The sequence below is a fragment of the Numida meleagris genome, chromosome 6, assembly GCF_002078875.1.
Source record: "Numida meleagris isolate 19003 breed g44 Domestic line chromosome 6, NumMel1.0, whole genome shotgun sequence".
NCBI lineage: Eukaryota > Metazoa > Chordata > Aves > Galliformes > Numididae > Numida > Numida meleagris.
In genome coordinates, this window is record NC_034414.1 from 1770237 (window position 1) to 1795744 (window position 25508).

General features: G+C 62.1%; 4 protein-coding genes across 8 annotated transcripts in view; 3 read left to right on the forward strand and 1 right to left on the reverse strand.

Moving 5' to 3' along the window:
• Window positions 1–5310, reverse strand: part of LOC110401482 (protein farnesyltransferase subunit beta) — a 10997-nt gene extending 5687 nt beyond the window's left edge. Inside the window, exons 1-3 of the mRNA XM_021402654.1 lie at window positions 5154–5310; window positions 4929–5064; window positions 4179–4249 (exon numbers count right to left, since the gene is read on the reverse strand). Of these exons, the coding sequence (XP_021258329.1) occupies window positions 4179–4249; window positions 4929–5064; window positions 5154–5192 (246 nt within the window). The 5' untranslated portion in view covers window positions 5193–5310. The remainder of the gene's footprint in view (window positions 1–4178; window positions 4250–4928; window positions 5065–5153) is intronic.
• Window positions 29–1232, forward strand: RAB15 (RAB15, member RAS oncogene family; the record flags this gene model as incomplete). The annotated part of the gene is given in 5 exon segments (XM_021402666.1): window positions 29–89; window positions 182–259; window positions 357–446; window positions 768–833; window positions 898–1232. Coding segments are annotated over 5 exon segments (451 nt in total), but the record flags the coding sequence as incomplete, so codon positions are not given.
• On the forward strand, window positions 2190–3081 carry GPX2 (glutathione peroxidase 2). Its single transcript, XM_021402655.1, has 2 exons — window positions 2190–2513; window positions 2591–3081. Exons 1-2 carry the CDS (start codon window positions 2289–2291, stop codon window positions 2939–2941), a joined length of 576 nt encoding a protein of 191 aa, XP_021258330.1. The 5' UTR covers window positions 2190–2288; the 3' UTR covers window positions 2942–3081.
• On the forward strand, window positions 6149–25112 carry SPTB (spectrin beta, erythrocytic). Of its 5 annotated transcripts, none has more exons than XM_021402622.1 (35): window positions 6149–6352; window positions 8185–8353; window positions 8446–8597; window positions 9392–9565; window positions 9651–9742; window positions 9821–9901; window positions 9983–10098; window positions 10271–10383; window positions 10458–10645; window positions 10722–10839; window positions 11755–11913; window positions 11985–12290; window positions 12584–12734; window positions 13334–14201; window positions 14753–14890; window positions 14961–15720; window positions 16226–16428; window positions 16506–16596; window positions 16671–16817; window positions 16897–17160; window positions 17238–17444; window positions 17532–17621; window positions 17695–17964; window positions 18836–18966; window positions 19186–19390; window positions 19725–20344; window positions 20769–20907; window positions 20977–21061; window positions 21147–21343; window positions 21421–21518; window positions 21788–21869; window positions 23530–23669; window positions 23736–23909; window positions 24182–24224; window positions 24942–25112. In XM_021402622.1, exons 2-35 carry the CDS (start codon window positions 8218–8220, stop codon window positions 25095–25097), a joined length of 6894 nt encoding a protein of 2297 aa, XP_021258297.1. In that variant the 5' UTR covers window positions 6149–6352; window positions 8185–8217; the 3' UTR covers window positions 25098–25112. The 5 variants fall into 5 exon arrangements, 4 of the variants coding, with proteins under 4 accessions (XP_021258297.1, XP_021258299.1, XP_021258300.1 ...); XM_021402624.1 differs by having other exon boundaries at window positions 6151–6352; window positions 11988–12290; XM_021402623.1 differs by lacking the exon at window positions 6149–6352 and adding an exon at window positions 7963–8104.

Consider the following 25508-nt stretch of genomic DNA (forward strand, 5'->3'; position numbering starts at 1 on the left):
CCCCCCCCAACTCCCTCCGTGCCCCCAGGGACACGGCAGGGCAGGAGCGGTACCAGACCATCACCAAGCAGTACTACCGGCGGGCACAGGTAATAGGGGCACGAGGGGGTGACACTGAGATGTGAGGGGGGACAAAGTGCTGCCCCCCCCCTCCCCCCCCTCCCTGGTGCCTCTCCCACAGGGCATCTTCCTGGTGTACGACATCAGCAGCGAGCGCTCCTACCAGCACATCGTCAAGTGGGCCAGCGACGTGGACGAGGTGGGGGGGCTCGGAGGGGGGGGTCTCCCTCATTTATAGGTGAGGTGACAGGTGCTGATCTCATCCCCCTCCCCCCCCACACACACGCTTTTCTCAGTATGCACCCGACGGCGTCCAGAAGATCCTCATCGGGAACAAAGCGGACGAGGAGCACAAGAGGCAAGTGGCCAAAGAGCAAGGGCTGCAGGTGAGCTGGGGGGGCGGCACCCCCTGCGTGGCCAGGGTCCCCCCAGAGCACCAGGTCCCCCCACCAAGGGCCTCCTGCGCCCCAAGCATCCCCCTGTGCTCCCTCCAGCATCACCCAGGATCTCCCTCCAGATGCATCCCCACCTTCATCCTCCCCTAAAATGCCCGGTGCCTCCCACCCCGATGCATGGCTGTCCGTCTGTCCCAGTGCTGGGAGCAGAAGGGCCGGGGGGGGGATAATGGTGAGAAATGGGGAGGGGAAGGGGGGTCGACCCTCCCACCCCAAAATCCCTTCGGCACCGCCGAGCCCTTTCCCTCGCAGCTTGCCCGGGAGTACGGAATGGACTTCTACGAGACCAGCGCCTGCAGCAACCTGAACATAAAGGAGGTGTGTGGGGCCGAAGGGGGGTGCCTCCCACCCCGCCCCAAAGGCTGACCCCGTTTCCCCGCAGTCCTTCACCCGCCTGACGGAGCTGGTGCTGCAGGCGCACCGCAAGGAGCTGGCGGGGCTGCGCACTGCCACGGCCCCCCCTGAGCTGGCCCAGCTGGAGGAGGATGAGCAGCAGACCCCGGGGGGGCACGACAACCCCAAGAACTGCTGGTGTTGAAGCCTGGCCTCCCCCAGCCCTGCTACAGAGGGGGCACAGTGGGGGGAGACAAGGAATGGGGACTTACCCCCCACCCCACCGCGGCCCCTTGGTGTTTGGGGGGGTCCCAGGCACTGTTTGCACACCCCGCACCCCTGTTTTGCACACTGTTTCCACAATAAAGGAGATACTGGAGCCCACCCCCCCCACCGGGAGCGGTGTCACCCGGCGGTGCCACCGTGGCGTCCCCGACGCTGCGGCAACCCGAGCAATGATGAATAATGGAGGGGACCCGCCAGTGTCCCCTTTCCCAGGGTGGAGACAGGGTTGTGGAGACACAGCGGGAACAGGGCCATGGCCTCCGAGCAGCGGGCACTGGGATGGGTGGGCAACGGGATGGCGGTGGGAACTGGGAAGCGTGGGCGTTAGGATGATCGTAGGCACCGGGATGGATGGGCAATGGGATGGTGGTAGGCATCAGGGTAGTGGTGGGCACTGATGGTATCAGGTTGGGTGGGCAGTGGGTTGGTGGTGGGTGTCAGGATGGTTGGGCATTGAGTGGCTTACTGGGATGGGTGGGCACTAGGATGGTGATGGGCACTAGCACAGGTAGACATTGGGATCATGGTGGGTACTGGGGTGGAACGGCAGTAGAATGGCGATGGGCACTGGGATGTGTGCACATTACGGTGGTCATGGGCACTGGGATGGACGTGGAGTGGGGTGGGGGGGGGAGACCTGGATGGTTGGGCATTAGGATGCTGCTGCTTCGTGAGATTGACGGGCACCGGAACGGTGACGAGTGCTGAGATAGGTGGGGATGAGGATGATGGCTGGCAATGGGGTGGAGAGACACCAGGACAGCAGCGAGCACTGGGATGGGTTGCCAACAGAACGACGGTGACCACTGGCACGTGTGGTTATTAGGATGGCTACGGGCACTGCAACGCTGGGCAGCAGGGTGTGTGTGTGTGTCAGGACAGTCCCTTCCAGGGATGAGCAGGCACTGGGATTGCCATTGGACAACGTGGGGGCAGCTGCGCCCTGCATCCACCCAGCACCCCGGCTGCTTCCAGCTCCACCCTGCGGCAGCGACATCAATAATTGAGGCCGGTGGCCCTGCCCCGTCCCTGGGCAGGTGCCAGCGGGTGAGCCGGCTCCGGTTTCCACCCAGTCTCAGCAACGGACCCGGTGACGCGGGCGCAGGGCAAGCCTTTAAGGCGGGCGGGCGGCAGAGCACGCCGTCACCCGCAGCCATGAGCGTCCCCATCGCCAAGTCCTTCTACGACCTGAGTGCCACCTCCTTGCAGGGGGAGAAGGTGGACTTCAACGTCTTCCGCGGGCGTGTGGTCCTCATCGAGAACGTGGCGTCGCTCTGAGGCACCACGGTGCGGGACTACACCCAGCTCAACCAGCTGCAGGCGCGCTACCCACGGCGGCTGGTGGTGCTGGGCTTCCCCTGCAACCAGTTCGGCTACCAGGTAAACCCACGGGAACAAGGGGATGCAGGATGGGGGGTGGGTGGGCATCACGGCTCAGCCCCTTGTACCCTCGCCAGGAGAACGGCACCAACGAGGAGATCCTCAACTGCCTCAAACACGTGCGGCCCGGGGGCGGCTTCGAGCCCAATTTCACCCTGTTCCAGAAGTGCCAGGTGAACGGGAAGGACACCCACCCCGTCTTCGCCTACCTGAAGGCCCACCTGCCCGCCCCCGTGGACGAGGCAGATCACCTGATGGCCGAACCCCGTTTCCTGGTGTGGAGCCCCGTGCGGCGCTCCGACATCTCCTGGAACTTTGAGAAGTTCCTGGTGGGGCCCGAGGGGGAACCTTTCCGCCGCTACAGCCCTCGCCTGCCCACCGCCCAGATAGAGCCTGACATCCAGCGCCTCCTCAAGCTGGCCAAGTAGGGCCGTACCCCCTCAGACAGCCCCTGCCCTCTGCCGAGTGATGGCCCCCTCTGAAACCCCCACGGGGAGGGGGCCTGATGGGGTGGAGGGCTGGGGCCACTGGGATGGGGCCGGCGGCAATAAATGAGCTGGAGGCAGCATCTGAGCCCCCGTTTGTGTCCCCTCCCCCCCTCCCGCTCCCCTTCCTGGTTTTTGAGACACCGAGCACACGGGATGCAGGAAGTGGCCGCGTGGGATGGAACGGTGCCAAGCACGGGGGCAGCCCCACGGCGGGGAGGGAGAGAGGGAGGGGGGGGGTGGAAGCAATTTCTGCAGCTTCACAGTAAGGGTGTGCCACCCTGCCCTGCCCATGACAGGAACGAGTGCCCCCAAGTGGGGCACAGCAGGCACGGTGAGGTGACAGCCCTAGGAGGGGGAGCGCTTTGAGTCAGGGGGAGGTTGGGAGCAGAGAAAGCACTGGGATGTGGGGCACCGGGGGATGACATCACCCCCAGCCCCTGTTCCCGTCTGGGGGGTGGGGGACAGGGGAATGAACACACAGTGCCCCAGCATGCAGCTCTGAGCTGATACACCTTTATTGCTCACACTCTTCTGGCGGCTGTGCTGCATGGAACCGTTTCAGGGCGCCAACGGGCTGGGCCCCCCCTTCCTTTCTTCAGCACAGAGGGGACTCAGGTCAGGGCTGAAGCCCCCCCCAAGGGTTACAAACCAACTTCAGAAGAGCGGGGTCATCTGGCGCGGGTCGTCAGGCAGGATGCTGACCGAGTCCTCGGCGCGGCCGCACAGCAGGCACAGCATGGTGTACTCCTGGAGCAGAACACGGCGCGGGAAGGGGGCTCAGGCCACGCGATCCCATCCCTCCACCTCCAAGGAAACCTGAGCTGGGGCCGACACCTGATCCCCGATGGCAATCGGATCGCAACGGATTGCGTTTCGTCCCACTGGCTGCCCAGAGCCTATTTTCCAGCGCTTTGCTGCTGAACGGGCAATGTGCCAGGGAAGAGGGATGGGGAGCACGGAGCGGCCGCTTTCATGCGTGCCGTGGAGCTCCTGAGCTGTGCGCCTGTGATACCGGGACCAGTGCCAGTGCTGCAGGTGGCCCCAAGCTGCTGCTCACCTCCAGTGGCTGCGAGGGCAGGTGGGTACCAGGTGGGCAAGAGCAAGGCTGAGGGCACCCCAAAACTGGGGAGAAACTGTGCGGCACAGCAGAACTCCCCCCGAGCCCCGGAGAATGTACCTGGTAGTCATCCACCACGCTGAAGGTGTACTCGTGGCGCGCAATCAGGTGGTGGCAGTTCTTGCACAAGTCTGTGGAGTAGATCAGGTAAGGGCCTTCAGGGACAGGGATGTGCCCAGCCCTGGCACAGCGGTGACTGGGCTTCACCCCTGAACCCACCTCAGTCCCTATGTGGGGCTGAGCCCCCACCCTGGGGTGCTGAGCCCCCTGATCCCCAGGCTAGCTCTCAAAGCACCAACCCCTCCAGCACCTCAGTGAGCAATTACCCCCTTAAGGCACCAAACCCTCAACATCACCCCCAAGGCTCCAGACTCCCAATGCCACCCTGAGCCCCTCTACAGCACCAAACCCCACCAATTACCTCCTTCAAGCACCAGACCTTCAGTACCCCCGGAGCCCCAGATGCCCAAACATCCCCCTCCCACACCTCCAGCCCCCTCAACACCCCCTTGGCCCCCTCCACTACCTCCCCACACACAAGGCAAACCCTCACTATCGCCACCCTAAGGCACCAGACCCCCAATACACCCCCCCCAAGCCCAGATCCCATAACACCCCCTGTAAGGGAACGGCTGAGTCAGGGCCTGAACCACTGATTGAGCACCTGGAGCAAAGACCCAGCCAGTCCTGGGAGCACAGCTGAAGGCAATTCACTGTGTGATGGGAAGCCAGGCTCCACCCCCCCCCTTAGGCCTCATTTAAGGGCTGGCTGCCACTGAGGAAGGCCTAAGCACCCCGGCCCCGGCTCACGATCGTAGGTGATGATCTCATCATCGCCGTGCAGGCCGGCGGCCCGGTTGCCCAGCAGCACGAAGTCCCGGCGGCCGCATCGGGCGCACCCCACGAAGTTGAGGAGGAAGGAGCCGCCCTCCAAGCAGGTGGTGCCCTGCGAGGAGACACCGCAAGACTCGGCGCCGGCTCTCAGCGCTCTCCGTGCTTTCCCCCGTGCCCCCGGCCGGGCCGCGGCCTACCCACCCGCTCGGGGTACTCCGTGCCCACGCAGCCCCCGCACATCCCGCCGCTTCACGCGAGACTTCCGCCGCGCAGGGGGGCGGGGCTTGCGGTGAGGGGGGCGGGGTTGGCGTTGGCCACGCCCCCCCCCTCGCTGAGCGGAGGCCGCCTGAGTTGTAGGGGGGTTACTTAGAGGCAGTGAGGGGGACCCTGAGGCTTTAATTGGCGTCTCCAATTAGGGGGCAGCTGGCACTAAGCCGGCGGGGGAGCGTTCCTCGGACTGGTTGGGTTCAGGCAGCGTGAGCTGGTGGGGCGCTTAGGACCAACTGCCCTCCCCCCCCCCCCCCCCCCCATAATTAGGGGGCATCCAAGGCGATGGGGGGGGCACGCAGCTTTGAGTGCGAGGGGTCCCAGGACTAATTAGGGGCACCCGGCGCTGGCTTGGGGGAACCTCAGGCCAACCTGGGTCACCCAGGATTAATTGGAGTCCCCCAGTACTAAATGCGCGGCACCCAGGGCTAAGTGGGGGCACCTAGCACTAATTAGGGTGCACCCAAGGCTAATGGGGGAGGCAGGGGGTCACCCAGCCCGAAGTGGGGGGGTCACTTAGGGCTAATTAGGAGCACCCAGCGCTACTTAGGAGCACCCAGCGCTAAGTGTGGGGGTAGCCAGTGCTTTAGGGGAGGGGGGCACCCAGCACGAAGTGGGGGGGAATCGTAGGATTAATTGGGACTCCCCAGCAATATCGGGGAAGGCGGGGGGGGGGGGGGGGGGGGTAATTAGAGCCAACTGGGGGCACCTAGCACAAACTGGGGGACACGCAAAGCTATTGGGGGTTCACCTAGCCCCAACTGGGGGGCACCTAGGACCGACTGGGGTCACCCATCACTAACCGGGAGTGCTCCTCACCCCCCACCACCCCCCAACCCTTCTCTCCCCGCCCCGCTCCTCCCTCCCGGCTCTCCCGGTACCGGCGGCTCTGGCCGGGGGGGGCCGCTGTGCTGCATTGCGGGGCGGCACAGCGTCCCCGCCCGCCTCCGCCCGGCCCTGGGGGGGAGCGGGGCTATCGGGGCGGGCAGCGCCGGGCCCCGGGCAGGAATGTCCCTGCGCGCTCCGATAATGGTATTTATAGCGCGGCGCCCGGCGGCTCCGCTCCCCCCGCCCCGCTCCGCGCCCGCACCCGCCGCCCTTCTCCCTCCCGCAACCGCCGCCGCCCCGCGCAGGTGAGTGCGGCACCGGGGGGGCGAGGGGACGACCGAGGGGCTATGGGGATGGATGCCCCCGATCACCCTGGGGACACCCGAAGGGGAGTGGGGATCCACCAGGTGCCCTTGGGGGAGGATGCAGGCGCGGGGTGTCCCGACGCGGGGTGTCCCGATGCGGGGTACCCCGATGGAGGGTGTTCCAGTGCGGGGTGCTGCGATTTGGGGGTGCCCCGATCGGGGTGTCTCGATCTTTTGTGTTCAGGATTGCTCATAGTGGGGTGTTTTCTCCGTGCTCGCCACTGCTCCGGTGGGTTTGGTGCCTCGGTGAACAGCCCCGTTGCGGGGTGCTGCTGTGGAGTTTTGGGGTCCCGTACAGCTCTGTTGGGTTGTAGGTGCCCCCCGCTCTAGGGGGAGAGCGGGGCTGAGGCCAGGCCTATTTATAGCTGGCAATGCACGCAGCGTGGCAGCACGTGTGTGTGCCACCAGCGGGTGGCTGCAGGGACACCGGGACAGGGACAGGCAGCGTGGGGCCCCGGGGAGCTGTGCCGTGCCATGCCATTCTGTGCCGTGCCATGCTGTGCCACCAGTGGGCACAGCGCCGTCCCTCCGCCCGCGGTGGTGCTCTGAACCCACTTTGAGCATGGAGAGTTGGGGTGACGCTGCGCGTTGGCACCCCCTGGACTCACTCTTTTGGGGTGTGTGGGGATCCCACACGCTGCTCTTCTCCCATACCCGTGTCCGGCATACCCACAGGGTGGCACAGGGGCTCAGGGCACCGAGCAGCAGGGTCACCGGGCACGGTATGGGCACCGTGGTGGCAGCTCAGTGCCAGCCCCGGGCTGGGAAGTGCTGATTCACGGCACCGAGCAGCAGCTGGGGGAGGCAGCGGGGGGTAGGTGGGATGCCCCACACCGCGGCCCCACTGGGCTTTGTGTTTTCCTGGTGGTGGAAGAGGCAGATTTGAAGGGTCGACGCTCCCTACGTTGCCAACGCGCGCTAGCAGCACGCTGGGGGCCCTGCCAGCACTGGGGAGGAGCAGGAGGATGCTGGCTGCCCACTGGCACTGCGGGCGCAGAGACATGGCACGGCTCGGCAGCACGTGCGGGAGGGTTCCCACGTTTGGGATTCCCCAACGCTTGGAGTGTTTTCGGGGTGCTGTCTGGCATGTCTCTGCTCCTGCACGCTCTGCATGTACACCCCTCCCCAGCTCCGCACACACGTGCACCACTGAGATTAGGGTGCAGCACGGTGCCCAGCCCAGCTGGCCCCGATAAACCCCCCCCTGTGTGCACGGGTGTTTTCCCCCCTCAAAACCCTCACAGCCCCAGGGGTCACCCCATGGGGACACCTCAGTGTCCCGTGCATCCCCGCAGACGCTGGGTCCCCACTGGGCAAACCCCATAGCACAAAGAGGGCGTGAGGATTTTGGGTGCTGGAAGTAGCAGCCCCCAGCCTGACTCCCCACACCCTTCGGGGGCCCCAGGGAGACCGGCAGCTGCTGGCAGCATTTTTAGATACCAGCCGGTCCTATCTGCGGCTCAAATGTCCCTGAGGGCGGACGTCCCCTCCCGTTCCGCCCCCCCACCCCCCCCCCAACCAGCAGCTGTCGCCTGTTGTCTGCCCAAAGCCCCTCCAGCGCAGGCGTGGGTCAGTGCCAGTCCCTCGGGTGCCACTCACGGCTGCTGTGGGACCCATATGGGGTGACAGCCGTGGGGTGTGCCCGAACACCTGGGCACGACGCTAAACCCCGTTGAGCCGATTAAGCGGCAGGTCTTAGCTGCAAATCCTAGAGCACAGCGGGGTGGTCGTGCCCGTGCCCGCATCGCCCAGAAAGGGTCCTTTCCCCACAGCCACCGGCCACACGGCTGTGGGACACCGGGACCATGACCTCTGAGAATGACTACGACCACCTGGAGCTGCAGCAGTCCTACAGCCACTGGGATGCCTCCGACGATGAGTTGGACAACGACAACAGCTCAGCACGGCTCTTTGAGCGCTCCCGCATCAAAGCGCTGGCAGGTGTGGGGGTGGGTTTGGGTCGCTGGGGTCCCCGACGCTATGGGTTGGGGGTGGCCGTGCCACTGGTGTCACCGTGGCCGCTCCTGTTGCAGATGAGCGGGAGGCGGTGCAGAAGAAGACCTTCACCAAGTGGGTGAACCTGCACTTGGCTTGCGTCACCTGCCGCATCTCAGACCTCTACCTGGACCTCCGGGATGGGCGGATGCTCATCAAGCTGCTGGAGGTGCTGTCCAAAGAGATGCTGGTATGAGTGCCCTCCAGACAGGAACCCTGAGGTCCATGCTGTGCCATGCTGTGCCATCGCATACCTGTGCCATGCCATGCCATCCCATCCCACGCTGTTCCACCCCATGCCATCACATGCCATGACATCCCATGCTGTGTGTGCGATCTCATGCCATCCTATGTCCTGCTGTGCCATGCCGTCCTGTCCCATGTCATTCCATACCACGTTGATCTGTTTACTCCTGTGCTATCTCATGCCGTTCCACGCTATAACGTCTCATGCCATCCTCTACCCTGTGCTATTCCATGCCATACCACGCTATGCTGTCTCCCGCTATGCCATGCCATCCCATCCTGTGCCATCTGGTGCCATGCCATGCCAATCTCTGCCATGCCATGCTGTCCTATGCTCTACCTTTCCATGCCATCCTGTACTCTGTGCCATTCCATGCCCTTCCATGCAGTGTCAGCCTATGCTGTGCCATCCCATGTCATGCCCTTCCATGATATCTCATGCTATGCCATACAATGCCATGCTCTTCCATGCCATCCCATGTCATGCCATGCTGCTCCGTGCTGTACCACACCACACTATGCCATCCCTTGCTATCCCATCCTATGCGGTGCCATCTCATGCCATGTCATTCCATGCCACAGTGTTTCATTCCCTGTTGTGCTGTCTTCCTATGCCATTCCATGCTATGCCAAGCCACTGCTGGTGCTGTGCCACGACTGTTGGGCACGGCAGTGGGGTGTCCCTGGGCAGGGATGCCAGGCAGTGAGGGCAGGGCACTGAGTGCTGTCGTGCCCCAGCCCAAGCCCACCAAGGGCCGGATGCGCATCCACTGCCTGGAGAACGTGGACAAGGCACTGCAGTTCCTGAAGGAGAAGCAGGTGCACCTGGAGAACATGGGCTCCCACGACATCGTGGACGGCAACCACCGCCTCATCCTCGGCCTCATCTGGACCATCATTCTCCGCTTCCAGGTACCGAGGGCAGGTGGCACCCACAGGCTTGGTGCCCCAGCAGGAGCCGTTCTCCACCATCTTGGATTGTCGATCTGTCCTGCAGGTGCAAGATGTCATCAAGGAGATGAAGGAGGGCCCGGCGACGCGCTCCCCCAGGGATGCACTGCTGCTCTGGTGCCAGATGAAGACGGCAGGGTAGGTGGTGGAGTGAGTGGCCTTGGGGCCCAGGGATGCACAGAGGGTGGTGGTGACACCCTATTGTCCTCGTCGTAGCTACCCCCACGTGAATGTCACCAACTTCACCTCCAGCTGGAAGGATGGACTGGCCTTCAACGCCCTCATCCACAAGCACAGGTAAGTGTCACAGCCGTTGGCATAGGTACGGTGGCAGCAGTGGCAGCTGTGTCAATGTGTCCCTGTGCCCTCTGTCCCCAGGCCTGAGCTGTTTGACTTCAAAACTCTGACCAAGTCCAATGCCCGGCACAACCTGGAGCATGCATTCAGCATGGCCGAGCGGCACCTGGGCATCACCCCGCTCCTCGACCCCGAAGGTGAGCCCCCCGCCTCATTTTCCCCCCTCGGGACATACCCATAGAGAGATAGAGGCGGAACAACCCTGGAGGTGGCTCTGGGTGGGATGTGAATGTGGGGACCCATCAACGCCATGAGATGATGGCACCCCATGGTGCTGGTTAGGGCTGACACCTCTCTGCCACTGCACAGATGTGTTCACAGAGAACCCCGATGAGAAGTCCATCATCACCTACGTGGTGGCTTTCTACCACTACTTCTCCGAGATGAAGAAACTGGAGGTGAAGGGCAGGCGGCTGGGCAAGGTAAGGATGATGAGTTGGGATGGCATTGCACGGCACCGGTGAGTGCCCCATGCTCACCACTGGCCGCGCCACAGGTCATTGAGCATGCCAAGGAGACCAAGAGGATGATTGAGGGCTACGGGGGGCTGGCCTCCAACCTGCTCACCTGGATCGAGCAGACCATCATCTCCCTCAACAGCCGCAGCTTCGCCAACTCGCTGGCAGGTGTGCAGCACCAGCTGCAAGCCTTCAGCACCTACCGCACAGTGGAGAAGCCCCCCAAGTAAGCATTTCTCCCCAGACCTCCCACCCATGGAGAGCACCTATGGGTGCCACAGGCTGAACTCTCGCCTGGTCAGGTTTCAGGAGAAGGGCAACCTGGAGGTGCTGCTCTTCACCATCCAGTCGCGGATGCGAGCCAACAACCAGCGCGTCTACACACCACAAGAGGGGCGTCTGGTCTGTGATATCAACCGGGTATGGAGTCGCACGGTGTATTGGGTCCATCCTGGGTTATTTTGGGTCTGCCGTGGGGTAATTTAGGCCCTTGAGTCAGGTTGGGTCCACCTTGGGGTAGGTTGGGTCCATCCTGGGCATTTGTGGACTTGAGGCAGTTTGGGTCCATCTGAGAGCATTTCAGATCTTGGGGCAGATTGGGTCCGTGTTGGAGCAGTTCAGGTGTTGGGGCATTTGGACTTGGTCTTGGAGCATATTGGGTCCATCCTAGGGCACTTTCAGTCCATCCTGTGGCATTTAGGCTCTTGGGCCAGGTGAGGTCCACCTTGGCGCAGGTTGTGTCCACCCTGGGTGTTTGTGCTCCTGGGTCAAGTTGGGTCCATCCTGGAGCAGTTCAGGTCCTGGGGCATTTTGGGTCCACCTTGGGGTAGTTTGGATCCATATTGGAGTTGTCCAGGTCCTGGAGAATTTGGGCTTCATCTTGAAGCAGTCTGGGCCCATCTTGTGGCAGGTTGGGTTCATCTTGGAGCAGTTAAAAATGTAGGGCATTTGGGTTTCATCCTGGGGCAGGCTGAGTCCATCATGAGTTGGGTCTACCTTGAGGCAGTTCAGCTCTTGGGGCATTAGGGCTTCATCCTAAGCCGTGTTTGGTACATCTTGGGTTGGGTTGGGTCGGGTCTGTCTTAGGGCAGGTTGGATCCATCTTGGGGCAGTTCAGGTATTGGAGCATTCGGGCTTCATCCTTAGGTGAACTGGGTCCATCTTCGGTTGGATTAGGTTCATTTTGGCCCAGTGTGGGTCCATCTAGGGGCAGATTGGGTTTCCCCATTGATATTTCCCCCACCCTTGAAGCGCACTGGGGCTCACCAGCAGAGCAAGGCATGGTCAGTGGGACACAGAACGTGTGTCCCACCACCCAACTCTGCCTTTTCCCAGGCATGGGAGCAGCTGGAGAAAGCAGAGCATGAGCGGGAGTTGGCTCTGCGCAATGAGCTCATCCGGCAGGAGAAGCTGGAGCAGCTGGCGCGGCGCTTTGACCGCAAAGCAGCCATGCGGGAGACCTGGCTGAGTGAGAACCAACGCCTGGTGGCACAGGTGGGGCCGGCGGGCACCGCTGCGGGCGCTGGGGCACCCCAACGTTGCCTCACTGCTGGCTTTGCTCCCAGCAGGAGAACTTTGGCCACGACCTGACAGCCGTGGAGGCGGCCAAGAAGAAACACGAGGCCATCGAGACGGACACGGCTGCCTACAAGGAGCGGGTGCAGGCCATTGACGCAGTGGCGAAGGAGCTGGAGAGGGAGGGCTACCACGACATCAAACGCATCAAGGCGCGCAAGGACAACATCCTGCGGCTCTGGGAGCAGCTCCAGGAGCTGCTGCACAACCGGCGCCAGCGCCTTGAGATGAACCTCACCCTGCAGCACCTCTTCCAGGAGATGCTGCACAGCATCAACTGGATGGATGAGGTCAAGGTGAGCTGCAGGTGGATGGGTGCAAGAGGTTTGGAGTCAGCGTGGTGCCTTGGTCCCACCGCACAGGGGATCGGTGGGGCTTCCTGGGCAGTCAGAGGTGGTTACAGGGTGTTTGGGTGCTGGAGAAAGATGTGGTGCTTGGAGCATGCAGCTACCAGCCCCGTGTTATGCCAGGAAGTGATGGATGCAGGAGATGCATCCATCCTTGGGTGCATGCATCACACAGTTAATGCTGGTGCTGGAGTGCTCACCACCTGCTCGTAGCCTGCAGGTGACCTCCAAGTTTCTCACAGGTGCAACTGGCCTCATCCGAATCTGGGAAGCACCTCCTTGAAGTAGAGGAGCTGCTGGAGACCCACCGGCTGCTGGAGGGTGACATGGCCCTGCAGGCAGAGAAGGTGCGGGCCGTCAGCGCTGCTGCCCTCCGATTTGCCGACGCTGAGGGTAGGTGTGCTCTAAGGGGTGTTGGGGGTGCTCCAAGGGTTGGGCACTCTGTGGGTTGGGTGCATCAGGATTGGGTTCCCTAAGGGTTTCCAAGGATTGGGTGCTCCAGTGGTTGGGTGCTCCAAGGGTCTCCAGCGGTTGGGTACTCTAAGTGTTGGATTTTCCAAGGCGGGGTGCTGCGGGGTTGGGTGTTCCAAAAGCAGGGTTGCTCTGGGGGTGGTTGCTCCAAGTGTCTCCAGTGGCTGGGCACTCCAAGGGTTGGCTGCACCAGTGTTGGATTCTCCAAGGGTGGGTGCTCCAATGATTGGGTCCTCCAAAGGTAGGGTTGCTCCAGGGATGAGTGCTCGAAGTGTCTCTACTGATGGGTTGGGCACTCCAATGGTTGAGCAGTCAAAGGGTTGGGTTCTCCAAGAGGGGGTACTCCAGTGTTTGGGTGCTCCAAGGTTCTTCAGTGGTTGGGTGTTCCAGTAGTTGGGTCCTCCAAAGGTAGAGTTGCTCCAGAGGTGCGTGCATAAGTGTCTCCAGGGCTGAGTGAACCGGGAAACCGCAGCACACCCTGGGAGCCCCACTGACGCATGCCCCTGCTGCTCCCTGGCCAGGCTACCGCCCCTGCGACCCCAGAGTGATCCGAGACCGCGTGAACCACCTGGAGATGTGCCGGCGGGAGCTGCAGGTGCTGGTGGCAAGGCGCAAAGCCCTGCTGGAGCAGTCCCGGGCAGTGTGGCAGTGTTTGCGGGAGCTGGACGAGACAGAGAGCTGGATCAAGGAACAGGAACAGATCTACTCAGCACTGGACTACGGGAAAGACCTGGCGGGTGTGCTGCTGCTGCGACGCCGTCACACTGCACTGGAGGCAGAGCTGGAGGCACGGGGAGCCCGGCTGGAACAGGCACTAGTGATGGCTGAGCAGCTGGCGGCGGCAGGGCGTGAGGCCGGGCGGCTGCGGGACCGGGCAGCCGCCGTGCGGGTACTGTGGGACCAGCTGCAGGAGCTGGTGGCCTTCCGCCGCCGTGGGCTGCGGGAGGCCGAGGGCTTCTTCCAGTTCCAGGCGGAAGCTGAAGAGCTGGCAGAGGTTCTGGCGGAGGCTCGGCAGCGAGCGGCCAGCGAGGAGCTGGGTCATGACGAAGTCCACACACGGGCCCTGCTGCGGGAGCACCAGGAGCTGCTGGATGAGCTGGCGGCTGCCCAGCAGCTCCTGGAGCGCTTGGGCCTCCAAGCAGAGGGCTTCCCACCAGAGCTGCGGGCTGGCCCCGAGGCACAGAGCCGGCTGGCGGCGCTGCGGGAGCTGCACCACGAGGTGAGCACGCTGGCCGAGGTGCGTGGCCGGCGGTTGCGGGATGCCCTCGACCTCTACACTGTTTTCGGAGAGAGCGAAGCGTGCCAGCTCTGGATGAGCGCCAAAGAGCGATGGCTGGAGAAGCTGGAGGTGCCCAACACGCTGGAGGACCTGGACGTGGTGAAGCACAGGTAGGGATGTGCTGCCACCTGCTGTCGTGAGCTGGGGACCCTTCTCAGCCTCGTGTCATGAGCTCTGGCCAGTTCTCAGCCTGGTGCCATGAGTTCTTGCTGGTACTCGGCCCAACGTCATGAAATACAGCCACTTCTCAGCCCAGTTCTATGAGCTCTGGATGGTTCTCAGCCTACTGCCACGAGTTCTGGCCAGTTCTTAGGCCAGTGTTAATAGATGTGGCAAGTTGTCATAACAATGCCGCAAGATCTAGCCCACTCTCAGCCCGGTGCCATGAGATCTGGCCAATTCTCAGCCTGATTCCATGCATTCTAGATAGTTCTTAGCCTAATGTCTGGATAATTCTTAGCCTAATGTCACGAGGTCTATCCCATTCTCAGCCTGGTGCCGTGAGATTTGGTCAATTCATACCCTGTTGTCACAAGCTTTGACCAGTCCTCAGCACAGCATCACAGTCTCCAGCCAGTTCTCAGCCCCATGCAGTGAGCTCTGGCCAGTTCTCAGCCCAGTGTCACGAGATGCAGCCCGTTCTCAGCCTGACTTCCCGCAGGCTGGATGGGCTGGAGCAGAAGATGGCTGACGTGGCTCCCCAAATCAACGCTGTCAACCGCTCAGCTGACGGTCTCCTGGAGAGCGGCCACCCGCGCAGCCCACAGGTCCGGCAGTGCCAGCAGCAGCTCAATGAGCGGTAGGTCCCGGAGCAGCAAGGGCACCTCACCCCACCATGCCCCCCACCTTGACCCCCCTTGGCCATGCAGGTGGGACCGTTTTCGGGAGCTGGTGTCCCAGTGGCGTGCGGCGGTGGGCTCGGCGCTCAACCTGCTCAACTTCCAACTGGAGTGTGAGGAGACGCGCGCCTGGCTACTGAGCAAGACGCGGGTGGTGGAGTCCACGCGGGAGCTCGGCCGTGACCTGGCTGGCGTCCTGGCCACCCAGCGCAAGCTGTACGGCATCGAACGTGAGCTGGCGGCTGCTGAGAGCCGCCTGGAAGCCCTGCGTCCGCAAGCTGCCCTCCTGGCCCAGGAGCGCCCCGAGTTGGCCGAGGACATGGCAGGGCGGCTGGCGGGGGCACAGGACGCCATGGACGGGCTGCAAGGCGCCCTGAGGGACCGAGCGGCTGCACTGGGAGAAGTGGGGCAGCTGCAGAGCTTCCTGCAGGACCTGGATGACTTCCAAGCGTGGCTCTTCGGGGCACAGAAAGCCGTGGCGGCCACCGACGAGGTGCCGGCTTCCGTGGGTGAGGCAGAAGAGCTGCTGCGGAAGCACGCGGCCGCCCATGAGGATGCTGAGGGGCATGCGGCCGCCTTCGCAGCGCTGCTGGAGGCGGGTGAGAGGTTGACAAGCAGCCAGGAGGACCCCGAGTACGAGCAGCTGCGGGAGCGGCTGCGGGGTGTGGAGGCGGGCTGGGGAGCCCTGCACAAGATGTGGGATGCCCGGCAGCGCTTCCTTGCCCAGTGTTTGGGCTTCCAGGAGTTCCTGCGCGACGCCAAGCAGGCTGAGATTCTCCTCACCAACCAGGTGGGTGAGGGACGTGGGGGCATGTGGTAGAGAGCACCCAGGGCATGGTCGTGCCATGCACTGAAGGTTGAGTCTGTGCAATGGTAGAGCACCCAGGGCACGGTTGTGCCATGCTCTTGGGGTTGGATCCATGCAGTGGAGAGCACCCAAGGCACAGTCATGCCATGCACTTGTGGTCGGGTCCATGGTTTTGGTGTTGAGTCCATATGGTGGAGAGCACCCAGGGCACAGTTGTGTCATAGACTCTTGTGGCTGGGTTCATGCTCCTGGGGTTGGATCCATGCAGCAGAGAGCACCCAGGGCACGGTTGTGCTGTGCATTTGGGGTTGGGTCCATGTGGTGGAAAACATCCAAGGTGTGGTTGTACTATGCTCTTGAGATTGGGTCCGTGCTCTTGGAGTTGGGTCCGTGCAGTGGAGTGCCCCAGTGGGCACAGTGCCTGTCCCCCTGAGAGGGGAGGGTTGATGGCACCCCGATAGGATGCTGAGCCCCCTGTGCCCCCTAGGAGTACACACTGGCCCACCTGGAGCTACCCCCAACGCTGGAGGGTTCCACGGCTGCTCTGCGCCGCTTCGAGGACTTCCATGCCGCCATGGAGAGCAGCAGTGAGAAAGTCCCTAGCGTGGTGACCACTGGCTCCAAGCTCGTGGCAGAGGGCAACATCTTCTCTGAGAAGATCAGCGAGAAGAACCAGGCCCTGCAGGAGCGGTGAGGGGGCAAGGGGCCAATGGGCAGCGCCGTGGTGTGGCAGTGAGGTGATGTCTGTTCTCGTGTCCCCATGCCAGGCACCAGGCGAATGTGGCCAAGGCGCAGGAGGCGGCGGGCTTGCTGCAGGACAACCACAAGCTGCAGAGCTTCCTGCAGAGCTGCCGGGAGGTGAGTGAGCGGCGCGGTTGGTGGCACAGCGGGGTGCCCATGGCCAAGCTGTGACACACTCACCCTGGCTGTAGCTCGCTGCGTGGGTGGATGAGAAGATGCTGACAGCGCAGGATGCATCCTACGGGGATGCACGTGGTCTGCATGGCAAGTGGCAGAAGCACCAGGCCTTTATGGCAGAGCTGGCGGCCAACGAGGCGTGGCTGGAGAAGATCAAAGCGGTGAGTCCCGGTGAGGTGAGATGGCCACGTGCACGGCTTGGGGATGTGGTGCTCACTGAGGTCACCACTGTGCCCATAGGAGGGCATGGAGCTGGCGAGCTGCAAACCGCAGTACGGTGCAGTGGTGGGCCGGCGGCTGGACGAGCTGCAGGCGCTGTGGAATGGGCTGCACGATGCCGCCAAGGAGAAGGGCCAGCAGCTCTTTGAGGCCAACCGCACTGAGCTGTACGCCCAGAGCTACAGTGACCTGGACCGGTGGCTGGAGCAGGCAGAGGGCGAGCTGCGCACCATGGAGCGCGCCAAGGACCTCACCGGGGCCAACCTACAGCTCAAGAAGCTGACGGTGCGTGGCATGGGGATGGGGTGTTCTGGCATGAGGAATGACCTCAGACATGGGACCTGATGGCATTCCCCTCCCAGCGGCTGGAGGAGCAGGTGGCGGCGCGACAGGAGGAGCTGGCGGAGCTGGCAGCACCGCTTGCTGGGGTCGCACCAGAGCCCGACGGGCAGGAGGAGAGGCTCCAGCAGCGATTCCTTGACCTGCTGGAACCACTGGGGAAGAGGAGGAAGGAGCTGGAAACCTCCAAGGCGATGTACCAGCTGGGGAGGGATCTGGAGGACGAGATGGTGAGCACCACGGTGGCGGCGGGGGCTGCGGGGCTGGGGCTGCAGGGCTAGGGATGCAGCGTGCTGAGCAGGTGCTTTCGTCCTCAGTTATGGGTGCAGGAGAGGATGCCGTGGGCCAGGTCTACAGAGCACGGCACTGACCTCCAGAGCGTGCAGCGCCTGGCCAAGAGGAATGAGGTGAGTCTATGCCACCATGGCAGCCACTACCCTACCCAGGGGTACCGCTCCTAAGCCTCCCATCCCACTGCAGACCCTACAGAAGGAGCTGCAGGGCCATGCCCCACGCCTGACCGAGGTGCTGGAGCGCGGTGAGGCAGCTGCCGAGGGACCCTGCCCGGAGCTGGCGGAGAGGGCACGGGAGCTGCGGGCACAATGGGAGGCGCTGAGGGAAGAAGCGGCCGCACGGCAGCGGAGGCTGCATGAGGCCAGCGAGGCCCAGCAGTACTACCTGGATGCTGGCGAGGCCGAGGCGTGGGTCAGCGAGCAGGAGCTCTTCATGGGAGATGAGGAGAAGCCGAAGGTGAGGGTGACTCTGCGTTGTTTGCACGTGTCTCTTGGGGTCTCTGTGCCATGCCATGTCCTGTGTGTCATCCTGTGTTGTTATGCCCCATCCCATGCCATATCATTCTATGGTATGCCAGGACACAACATCTCATGGCATGTATCATTGTGTGCCATCCTTCCATCCCATGTCAATACATGCCATTCCATGCCATGCCATACCGTCCACACCATGCCATACCATCCCACACCATGCCATTACACACACTATCCCATACCATGAGATGACTCTACTGTCATGCCATGCCATGCTGTGCCATTCATTACTCGCCGTCTTACGGAATATCATGCTGTGCTACTGCGTGCTATCCATGCTGTCCCATGCACTGCCATTATGTGGCACACTATGCCGTGCCATTGCACATCATCCCACGCCACACCATCACCATGTTATTTCAGGTCATCTTGTGCCATCAAAAGTCATCCCATGCCATGCTTTGCCATGTTGTGGCATCCAGTGCCATGATATGCCATCTCGTGCCATGCCATGGCATCCTATACCATGCAATTGTACACTATCCTTCCCCGTGCTGTTATGTGCCTTTACACACTAACACATGCCATGTTGTGCCATCCCATCCCAATACACACTACCATATCACATGCTGTTATGTGTCATTCCATGCCATTACATCTCATTCTATGCCATTATACACTATTCTGTGCCATCCGTGGCATACCACGCCATGCCACGCTGAGCTCACCATTGCTCCCTGCTGCGCTGGAGGGAGGCGGGACAACCCCACAGGGTGGGCACCGGGGTTGAACCTCGGTCCCCATCTCGTGGCGATGCCATATGTTGCCTTTTCGTGGTGCCCTCCCTGCTGCAGGACGAGGAAAGTGGTTTGGTGATGCTGAAGAGACTCGTGAGGCAGCAGCGCTCCATCGAGGACTATGGGCAAACCATCAAGGAGCTGGCGGGGAGGGCTCAGCAGCTTCTCTCTGCTGGCCACCCTGAGGGGTAGGTGTAACCATGCATGTCCCCATCCTGGGAACAGCCCCATGGCTGCAGTGCCTGGGTGAGATGGCACTTTGGTGACATCCACTGCCCTGAATGGCGGTGGTGGAGGGATGTGGGGAGCCCATCTATGGGGGGTCCGCCTCAAAAAAGCCCCGAGACGTGGCAAGACCGGCGGGTTCGGGTGCAATCTGAGATGTCTGTGTGCCTGGGGCCACGCAGGGAGCAGATCATCCGGCTGCAGGGCCAGGTGGACAAGTATTACGCGGGGCTGAAGGAGGCGGCCGAGGAGCGCCGGCGGCGCCTGGAGAACATGCGCTGCCTCTTCCAGCTGAAGCGTGAGGTGGAGGACCTGGAGCAGTGGATTGCTGAGCGTGACGTGGCAGCCTCCTCCCAGGAGCTGGGGCAGGACCTGGACCACGTCACGGTGAGCCCACTGGCATGCGCTTGGTGGTGGTGGTGATGGGGGTGGAGATAGTGATGGTGGTTGTGGTGGAGGAGATGGTGATGAAGATAGTGGTGGTAGTGGAGACGGTGATGGAGATGGAGTTGAACATGGAGTTGGAGCTGGAGATATAGAGATGGTGGTGGGGATGGAGTTGGACAAGGAGCTGGAGACTGGAGGAGGTGGTGGAGATGGAGGTGGTGGGGATGGTGGTGATGGTAGTATTGGAGACAGGAACAATGGTGATGATGGTGATGGAGATGATAACAGTGGGGCATTTTTGGGTGGTGAACTCATCTTTTCTTCCCCACCTCAGCTGCTGAGGGAGAGGTTTCGGGAGTTTGCACGGGAAACAGGCAGCGTAGGGCAGGAACGCGTGGACCAAGTCAACCTGACCATCGAGAACCTCATCGATGCGGGGCACGCCGAGGCCGCCACCATGGCTGAGTGGAAGGACGGACTGAACGAGAGCTGGGCTGACCTCCTGGAGCTGATTGACACACGTGTGCAATTGCTGGCCGCCTCCTACGATCTGCACAAGTACTTCTATGATGGCTCCGAGCTGCTGGCCCTCATTGCTGCCCGCCACCAGGAGCTGCCCCAGGACCTGGGCAGTGACTCGGGTTCGTTGAAAGCTTTCCACCGCATGCACAGCGCCTTCAAGTGCAACCTCCTCCTGCTGGCGAAGCAGGTGCAGCAGTTTCAAGAGGTGGCGGCACGCCTGCAAACTGCCTATGCCGGGGAGAAAGCAGTCAGCATCCAGCAGCAGGAGCAGGAGGTGGCACAGGCACTGCAGGCGCTGCTGAAGGCGTGCAGCGGACGCCGGGCGCAGATGGTGGACACAGCCAACAAGTTCCGCTTCTTCAGTATGGCACGTGACCTGCTCTCCTGGATGGAGAGCATCACACGGCAGATCCAGACCCAGGAGAAACCCAGGTAGGAGCAGATGGGTGGCCGTCCCACTTCCCTGCTCACCAGTGTGGCACAGCTTCGACATCTCCATCGCCCCAACACCTCCAACTCTCAGCACCGCCATTTTCGACATCTCCACCCTTTGTCTCCGTCCCCCAAATCTATTCCCCCTACATATCTGTCCTCTGACGTCTCCATCCACAGCATCTCCAGCCCCAAGCATCTCTACCCCTCATCTCCATCTCTCGACATCTCCGTCCCCCACCATCTCCATCCCCACTGTCTTCAGCCAACCAACTCCAACCTCCTATGTCTCCATCCCCAACATCTCTGCTCCTCTTCTCCATCCCCTCACATCTTTGACCCACATAATCTCTGTTCCCCTACACCTCCATCCCCCCAACACCTCCATATCATCAACAACTCCGTCCCCAATCTCTTCTCCCAGGGACGTTTCCTCAGTGGAGCTGCTCATGAAGTACCACCAAGGCATCCGCGCCGAGATAGACGCCCGCGCCGAGAGCTTTGCTAACTGCATTGAACTAGGCAAGAAGCTGCTGCAGTGCAAACACCGGGAGTCACCTGAGGTGGGGACAGCCCCTTGGGGGTGGGGAGACAGTGGGAACGGACCTCCTCACGACGGCCACCCCTTGCAGATCGAGGCCAAGCTGATGGAGCTGAAGGACAAGTGGAAGGCGATGAGGGAGATGTGGCAGCAGCACTGGGAACGGCTGCGGCTGCGTGAGTGTGGCGATGGCGTTCGGGTGGGCCGTGGGATTTTTGGGGTCCCCCTGCTGGGGTGCTGAGCACCACCCCTTTCCCGCAGTGCTGGAGGTGTGCCAGTTCTCCCGGGATGCCTCGGTGGCCGAGTCATGGCTGATAGCTCAGGAGCCCTACCTGGCCAGCAGCGACTACGGGCAGACGGTGGACGCGGTGGAGAAGCTGCTCAAGCGGCACGAAGCCTTCGAGAAGTCCACAGCCACGTGGGAGGAGCGCATCGCTGCCCTGAGGAAGCTGACGACGGTGAGGTGGTGGCCCTCTGGGTGGCAAGGGGACATGGGCTGGCTTCCCGCTGATTTCCGTGTCCCCTTCCCTGGCAGCTGGAGCTCATGGGCGGGCAGACGCTGCGGGGGGAGGACGTGGTACACGACACTGCTCCCGAGCATCACCTGGATCTGGATGCAGAGCTGGAGGCAGGGTAAGGGGTGTCGTCCTCATGTCCCCAAATGGCAGCACCTTCCCTGAAAGCAGAGGGATGGGGGATTTTTAGCAATACACCTTTCGATGCAAGCAAAGCAGCTGACCCACAGCCTTGCTCCTTGCTGGGGCTTGTATCTCTTGGAGGAAAATGCAAAAGCCCCGGATTCGTGCCCCTGACTCCCAAACCCACTGCTGCACTGATTTTGGGGGTTCCCTCTATTCCCACCTCCATCCTTCGGGATGCTGAGCACCATCTCCATGCTGCAGGTCTGAGGAGGAGGAGGAGAAGAAGAGGAAGGGGGTGGTCCCTCAGGAAGCCTCTCCGCCTGCTGTCGATGGACCTGAGCCGGTCAGTTCTGCCTTTTAGCTTTCTCCTTCCCCAGCACCAGGGACCCTATGGCCCCACCACACCAACTGCTGCCCCTCGACGCCTCCCTGCAGATATCCCCATGTCCTTTACTCTCTCCCTCCCATCCTGCAGCAGGAACAGACACAACCCACACCCCCAGCCCTTTTGGCTGTTGTTTGCATTGAATTGAATAAATTTTGAATGACCCCAAATCATTGGGCAGGCGCAAGGGCAGCACCTTTGCCACAGTGCATCCCCGTGGCTTGGAGCCCAGGGTGGGGCTCGGGGTGGTTGGCAGATGCTGACACCCACGGGTGCACAGGGCAGAGACAGAGCCAAACACCCTGGAGCAGGCAGATCTCCTGGGAGAAACCCACAAGTCACAGGGACACCGTGTGGCCACCACCGTGTGGCACCCAGCTGTCCAAGCTGGCTCTGTCCTGGCATGGAAGGGACAGCTGGCTTCTTGGGGACAAGGGCACGTGGTGATGGTGCTGCTGGTTGGATGTGCCTGCGTCAGCTCCCTCCCTTGTGTCCTTGGAGCGTGGTCACCTCATGAGGATGTCACCCTGTGGGGCATCATCAACCCCTGGAGGCATCGCCAACCTCTGGGGATGTCACCCTGCAAGATGTCATCACCCTGTGCCCCATCGTCGCTCCATGGGGATGTCATCCTATGGAACACTGTAACCCCATGGGGACGTCACCCTGGAAGACATCACCCTATGGAACATCATCATCCCCAGGGGCTTCATCACCCCGTGGGGACATCACCCTGCAAGACGCCATCACCTTATGGAACATCATCACCCCAAAGGGCATCATCGCTCGATGGGGACATCACCCTGTGGGACATCATCACTCCAAAAGGCATCAGCACCCCACAGGGCACTGCCACCCTCTGGCATTGTCACCCCGTGTGCTGCCACCTTGTCTTCGCTGCCACTCTCTCTGCTCCTTGCTGCCTGCTTGGGGACAGGACTTGCTTTCTGGTTGCTTTGCCTGCTTGGGGACAATAACCCCTTCTGCCTCTCCTGCCCGCCTGGGGACATCTTCTGGCTCCTTGGGGACAAGATCACTTTCCTGGGGACAGGGATCCCCACGTTCCCACTGGGGGACTTCTGCTGCTTGGGGGCAACTTCTGGCTCCTTGGGAAGAGAGTCTGCCCGTTTTGGGACGAGATTGCTTCCTGCAAGCTTGGGGACATGATCTTTCTCTGCCTGCCTCCTTGGGGACACAGTTACATGGGGACAGCCTCCTTTCTCCTGTCCCCTTTGCTGGGACACACCACAGGCACTCCACATGGCTCACTGCTGCCATCTCCAGCAAAGGGCTGAGACCATCGCCATGTGAAGGATATGACGACCATGGCATTGCCATGCTCCGGATCCAGCCATGCCTCTTCCCAAAGCCTCACCCCGAGCATTCCATCCACCGCGTGCCACTGTCCCCAAGCGCTGGCACCATATTCAGGGGTCCCGTGCCGTGGTGTCTCCCAAGGGCTGCCAGCTCCCACGTGTCACCAGGCATGAGGTGGCCATCCCCAACACTGGTACTTGTGTTCCACGTGTCCCCAGTGGGGAGGGCCCCGTGGGAGGTGGCTTTCTGGGAGGTGACGCCGATGGGGACGGGCAGTGACGTGGCTGTTGCTTCGCAACAGCTGACGGTGCCCGAGGAGGAGCCCATAGCACCGCGGGAGGAGGTGGCCACGTTGCCCGCCCAGCCTGCCCACGTTCAGCTGGAGGGCTACCTGGGCCGCAAGCACGACCTGGAGGCGGCCACCAAGCGTGCGTCCAACAGGTAGGCACAGGGCAGTGGCCGCCCATGGCCGTGGAGGTGGCCCAGTTGTGATGGAGCTGCCCACAGGTCGTGGAGCACGCGGTACTGCGTGCTGCGGGGCGAGGAGCTTGCCTTCTTCAAGGATGCCAAGAGCCGGGCGCTGGGGGTGCCCTGCCAGGGTGAGGAGCCCCTGGGGCTGCGCAACGCACGCTGCCAGGTGGCTGCTGGCTACAAGAAGAAGAAGCACGTCTTTGCGCTCAGGTAGGGCACGGCAAGGTTACGGCATGGTACGACGCGGTTATGGCATGATACAGCACGGTTACGGCATGGCACTGCGTGGTTTCGGCGTGATACAGTGTGGTTATGGCATGGCACTGCATGGTTACGGCAATATACAGCGTGGTTATGGGACAGTACAACGTGGTTATGGAACTGTACATGCCACAACTGGCATGGTTGTGGCATGGCATGGCATTGGCACGGCGTGCCACAGGGTGGCAGGTCTCTCACCACCAGCTGTGCTCTGCCCCCAGGCTCAGCAACGGCAGCGAGTGGCTCTTCCATGGCAAGGACGAGGTGAGGGGTGCCCTGGGGACGTGGGGTGGCTAACAGGATGTTGGGGTGGCCAAGGGGACAAAGAGGGGCCAGTGGTGCCTAGGGGACGTGGGGGGCAGCCGGAGGTGTCCAAGGGGACAAAGCAGGGCGAGTGGTGGGTAGAGGACATTGAAGTGGCCAGAGGTGCCCAAGCAAGCAGAAGGATCTCCACAGTGGTGCACAGGGGGCTGGAGGGTGGCCAGAGGGACTTTGCCATGAGCAACAGTGCCTAAGGGGACATGAGGGTGGCCAAAGGTGCCTAGGGGTACGTGGAAGTGACCTGTAAGGCCCAAGGGGACATAAGGGCAGCCATGGGACACGGGTTGCCAATGGTGCTTAAGGGGCCAAAAGATGGTTAGTAATATCCAGGGGGATATTGGGTTGGCCAGTGGTAGCCAGAGGGCATTGGGGTGGCCAGGGGTGCTCAGAGGGATGTGGGGCATGGTGGCACAGGTAGGCCGTGGGACACTGGGGTGGCTACAGGCGCCCAAAGGAATCAAGGTTAGCCAGTGGTGCCCAGGGGGACATTGGGATGAGCAGAGATGCCCAGTGGGACACAAGGTGGCCATGGGGGTGAGCAGGGGTACCCAAGCGGGACACGGCGGTGGCTGGTGGTGCCCGGGGGGACACCGGGTGTCGTGGTGCTCCCGGCTCAAGCCGTGGGGCCGTGGGGGTGCCAACGGCCCCGTGCCCCTCCAGGAGGAGATGCAGACGTGGCTGCAGGGGCTGCACACGGCCATCGCCTCCTGCCAGAGCCTGCCAGCCAAGGCGCGCAGCCTGCCCCCACCCCATGCCCCCCCCGAGCCCCGGCGGGACAAGGAGAAGCGCTTCAGCTTCTTCCCCAAGAAGAAATAACGCGGGGGTTGGGGGGGGGGGAAGGGAGGGGGGCCAGCCCGGCACGTACGCGAGTGCGCACGTGTGTATATATATATATACATATATATATTTATAGATATTTATATTTATATATATACACACACATCTCCATGCTTCAGGGCATGCACGCACCTCAGCGGAGGTGCAGGCACAGATACGCACACGTGTGTGCTCACACACACACACCCCTGGGGGGAACACACCTGCGTGCGTGTGTTTGCACTCGCGTGGCCCCGCATGCATGCACGTGCATCCACCCCCACGTGGGCATATCCTGGCCCCCCACCCCTTTTTCTAAGCCATAAGCCCCCCCCCCACCAGCGTGCCCTCAGCCCCACGGGCACCAACCAAAGAGCACGAAGAGCACGACCTCCCCAAACGCTTGCCCCC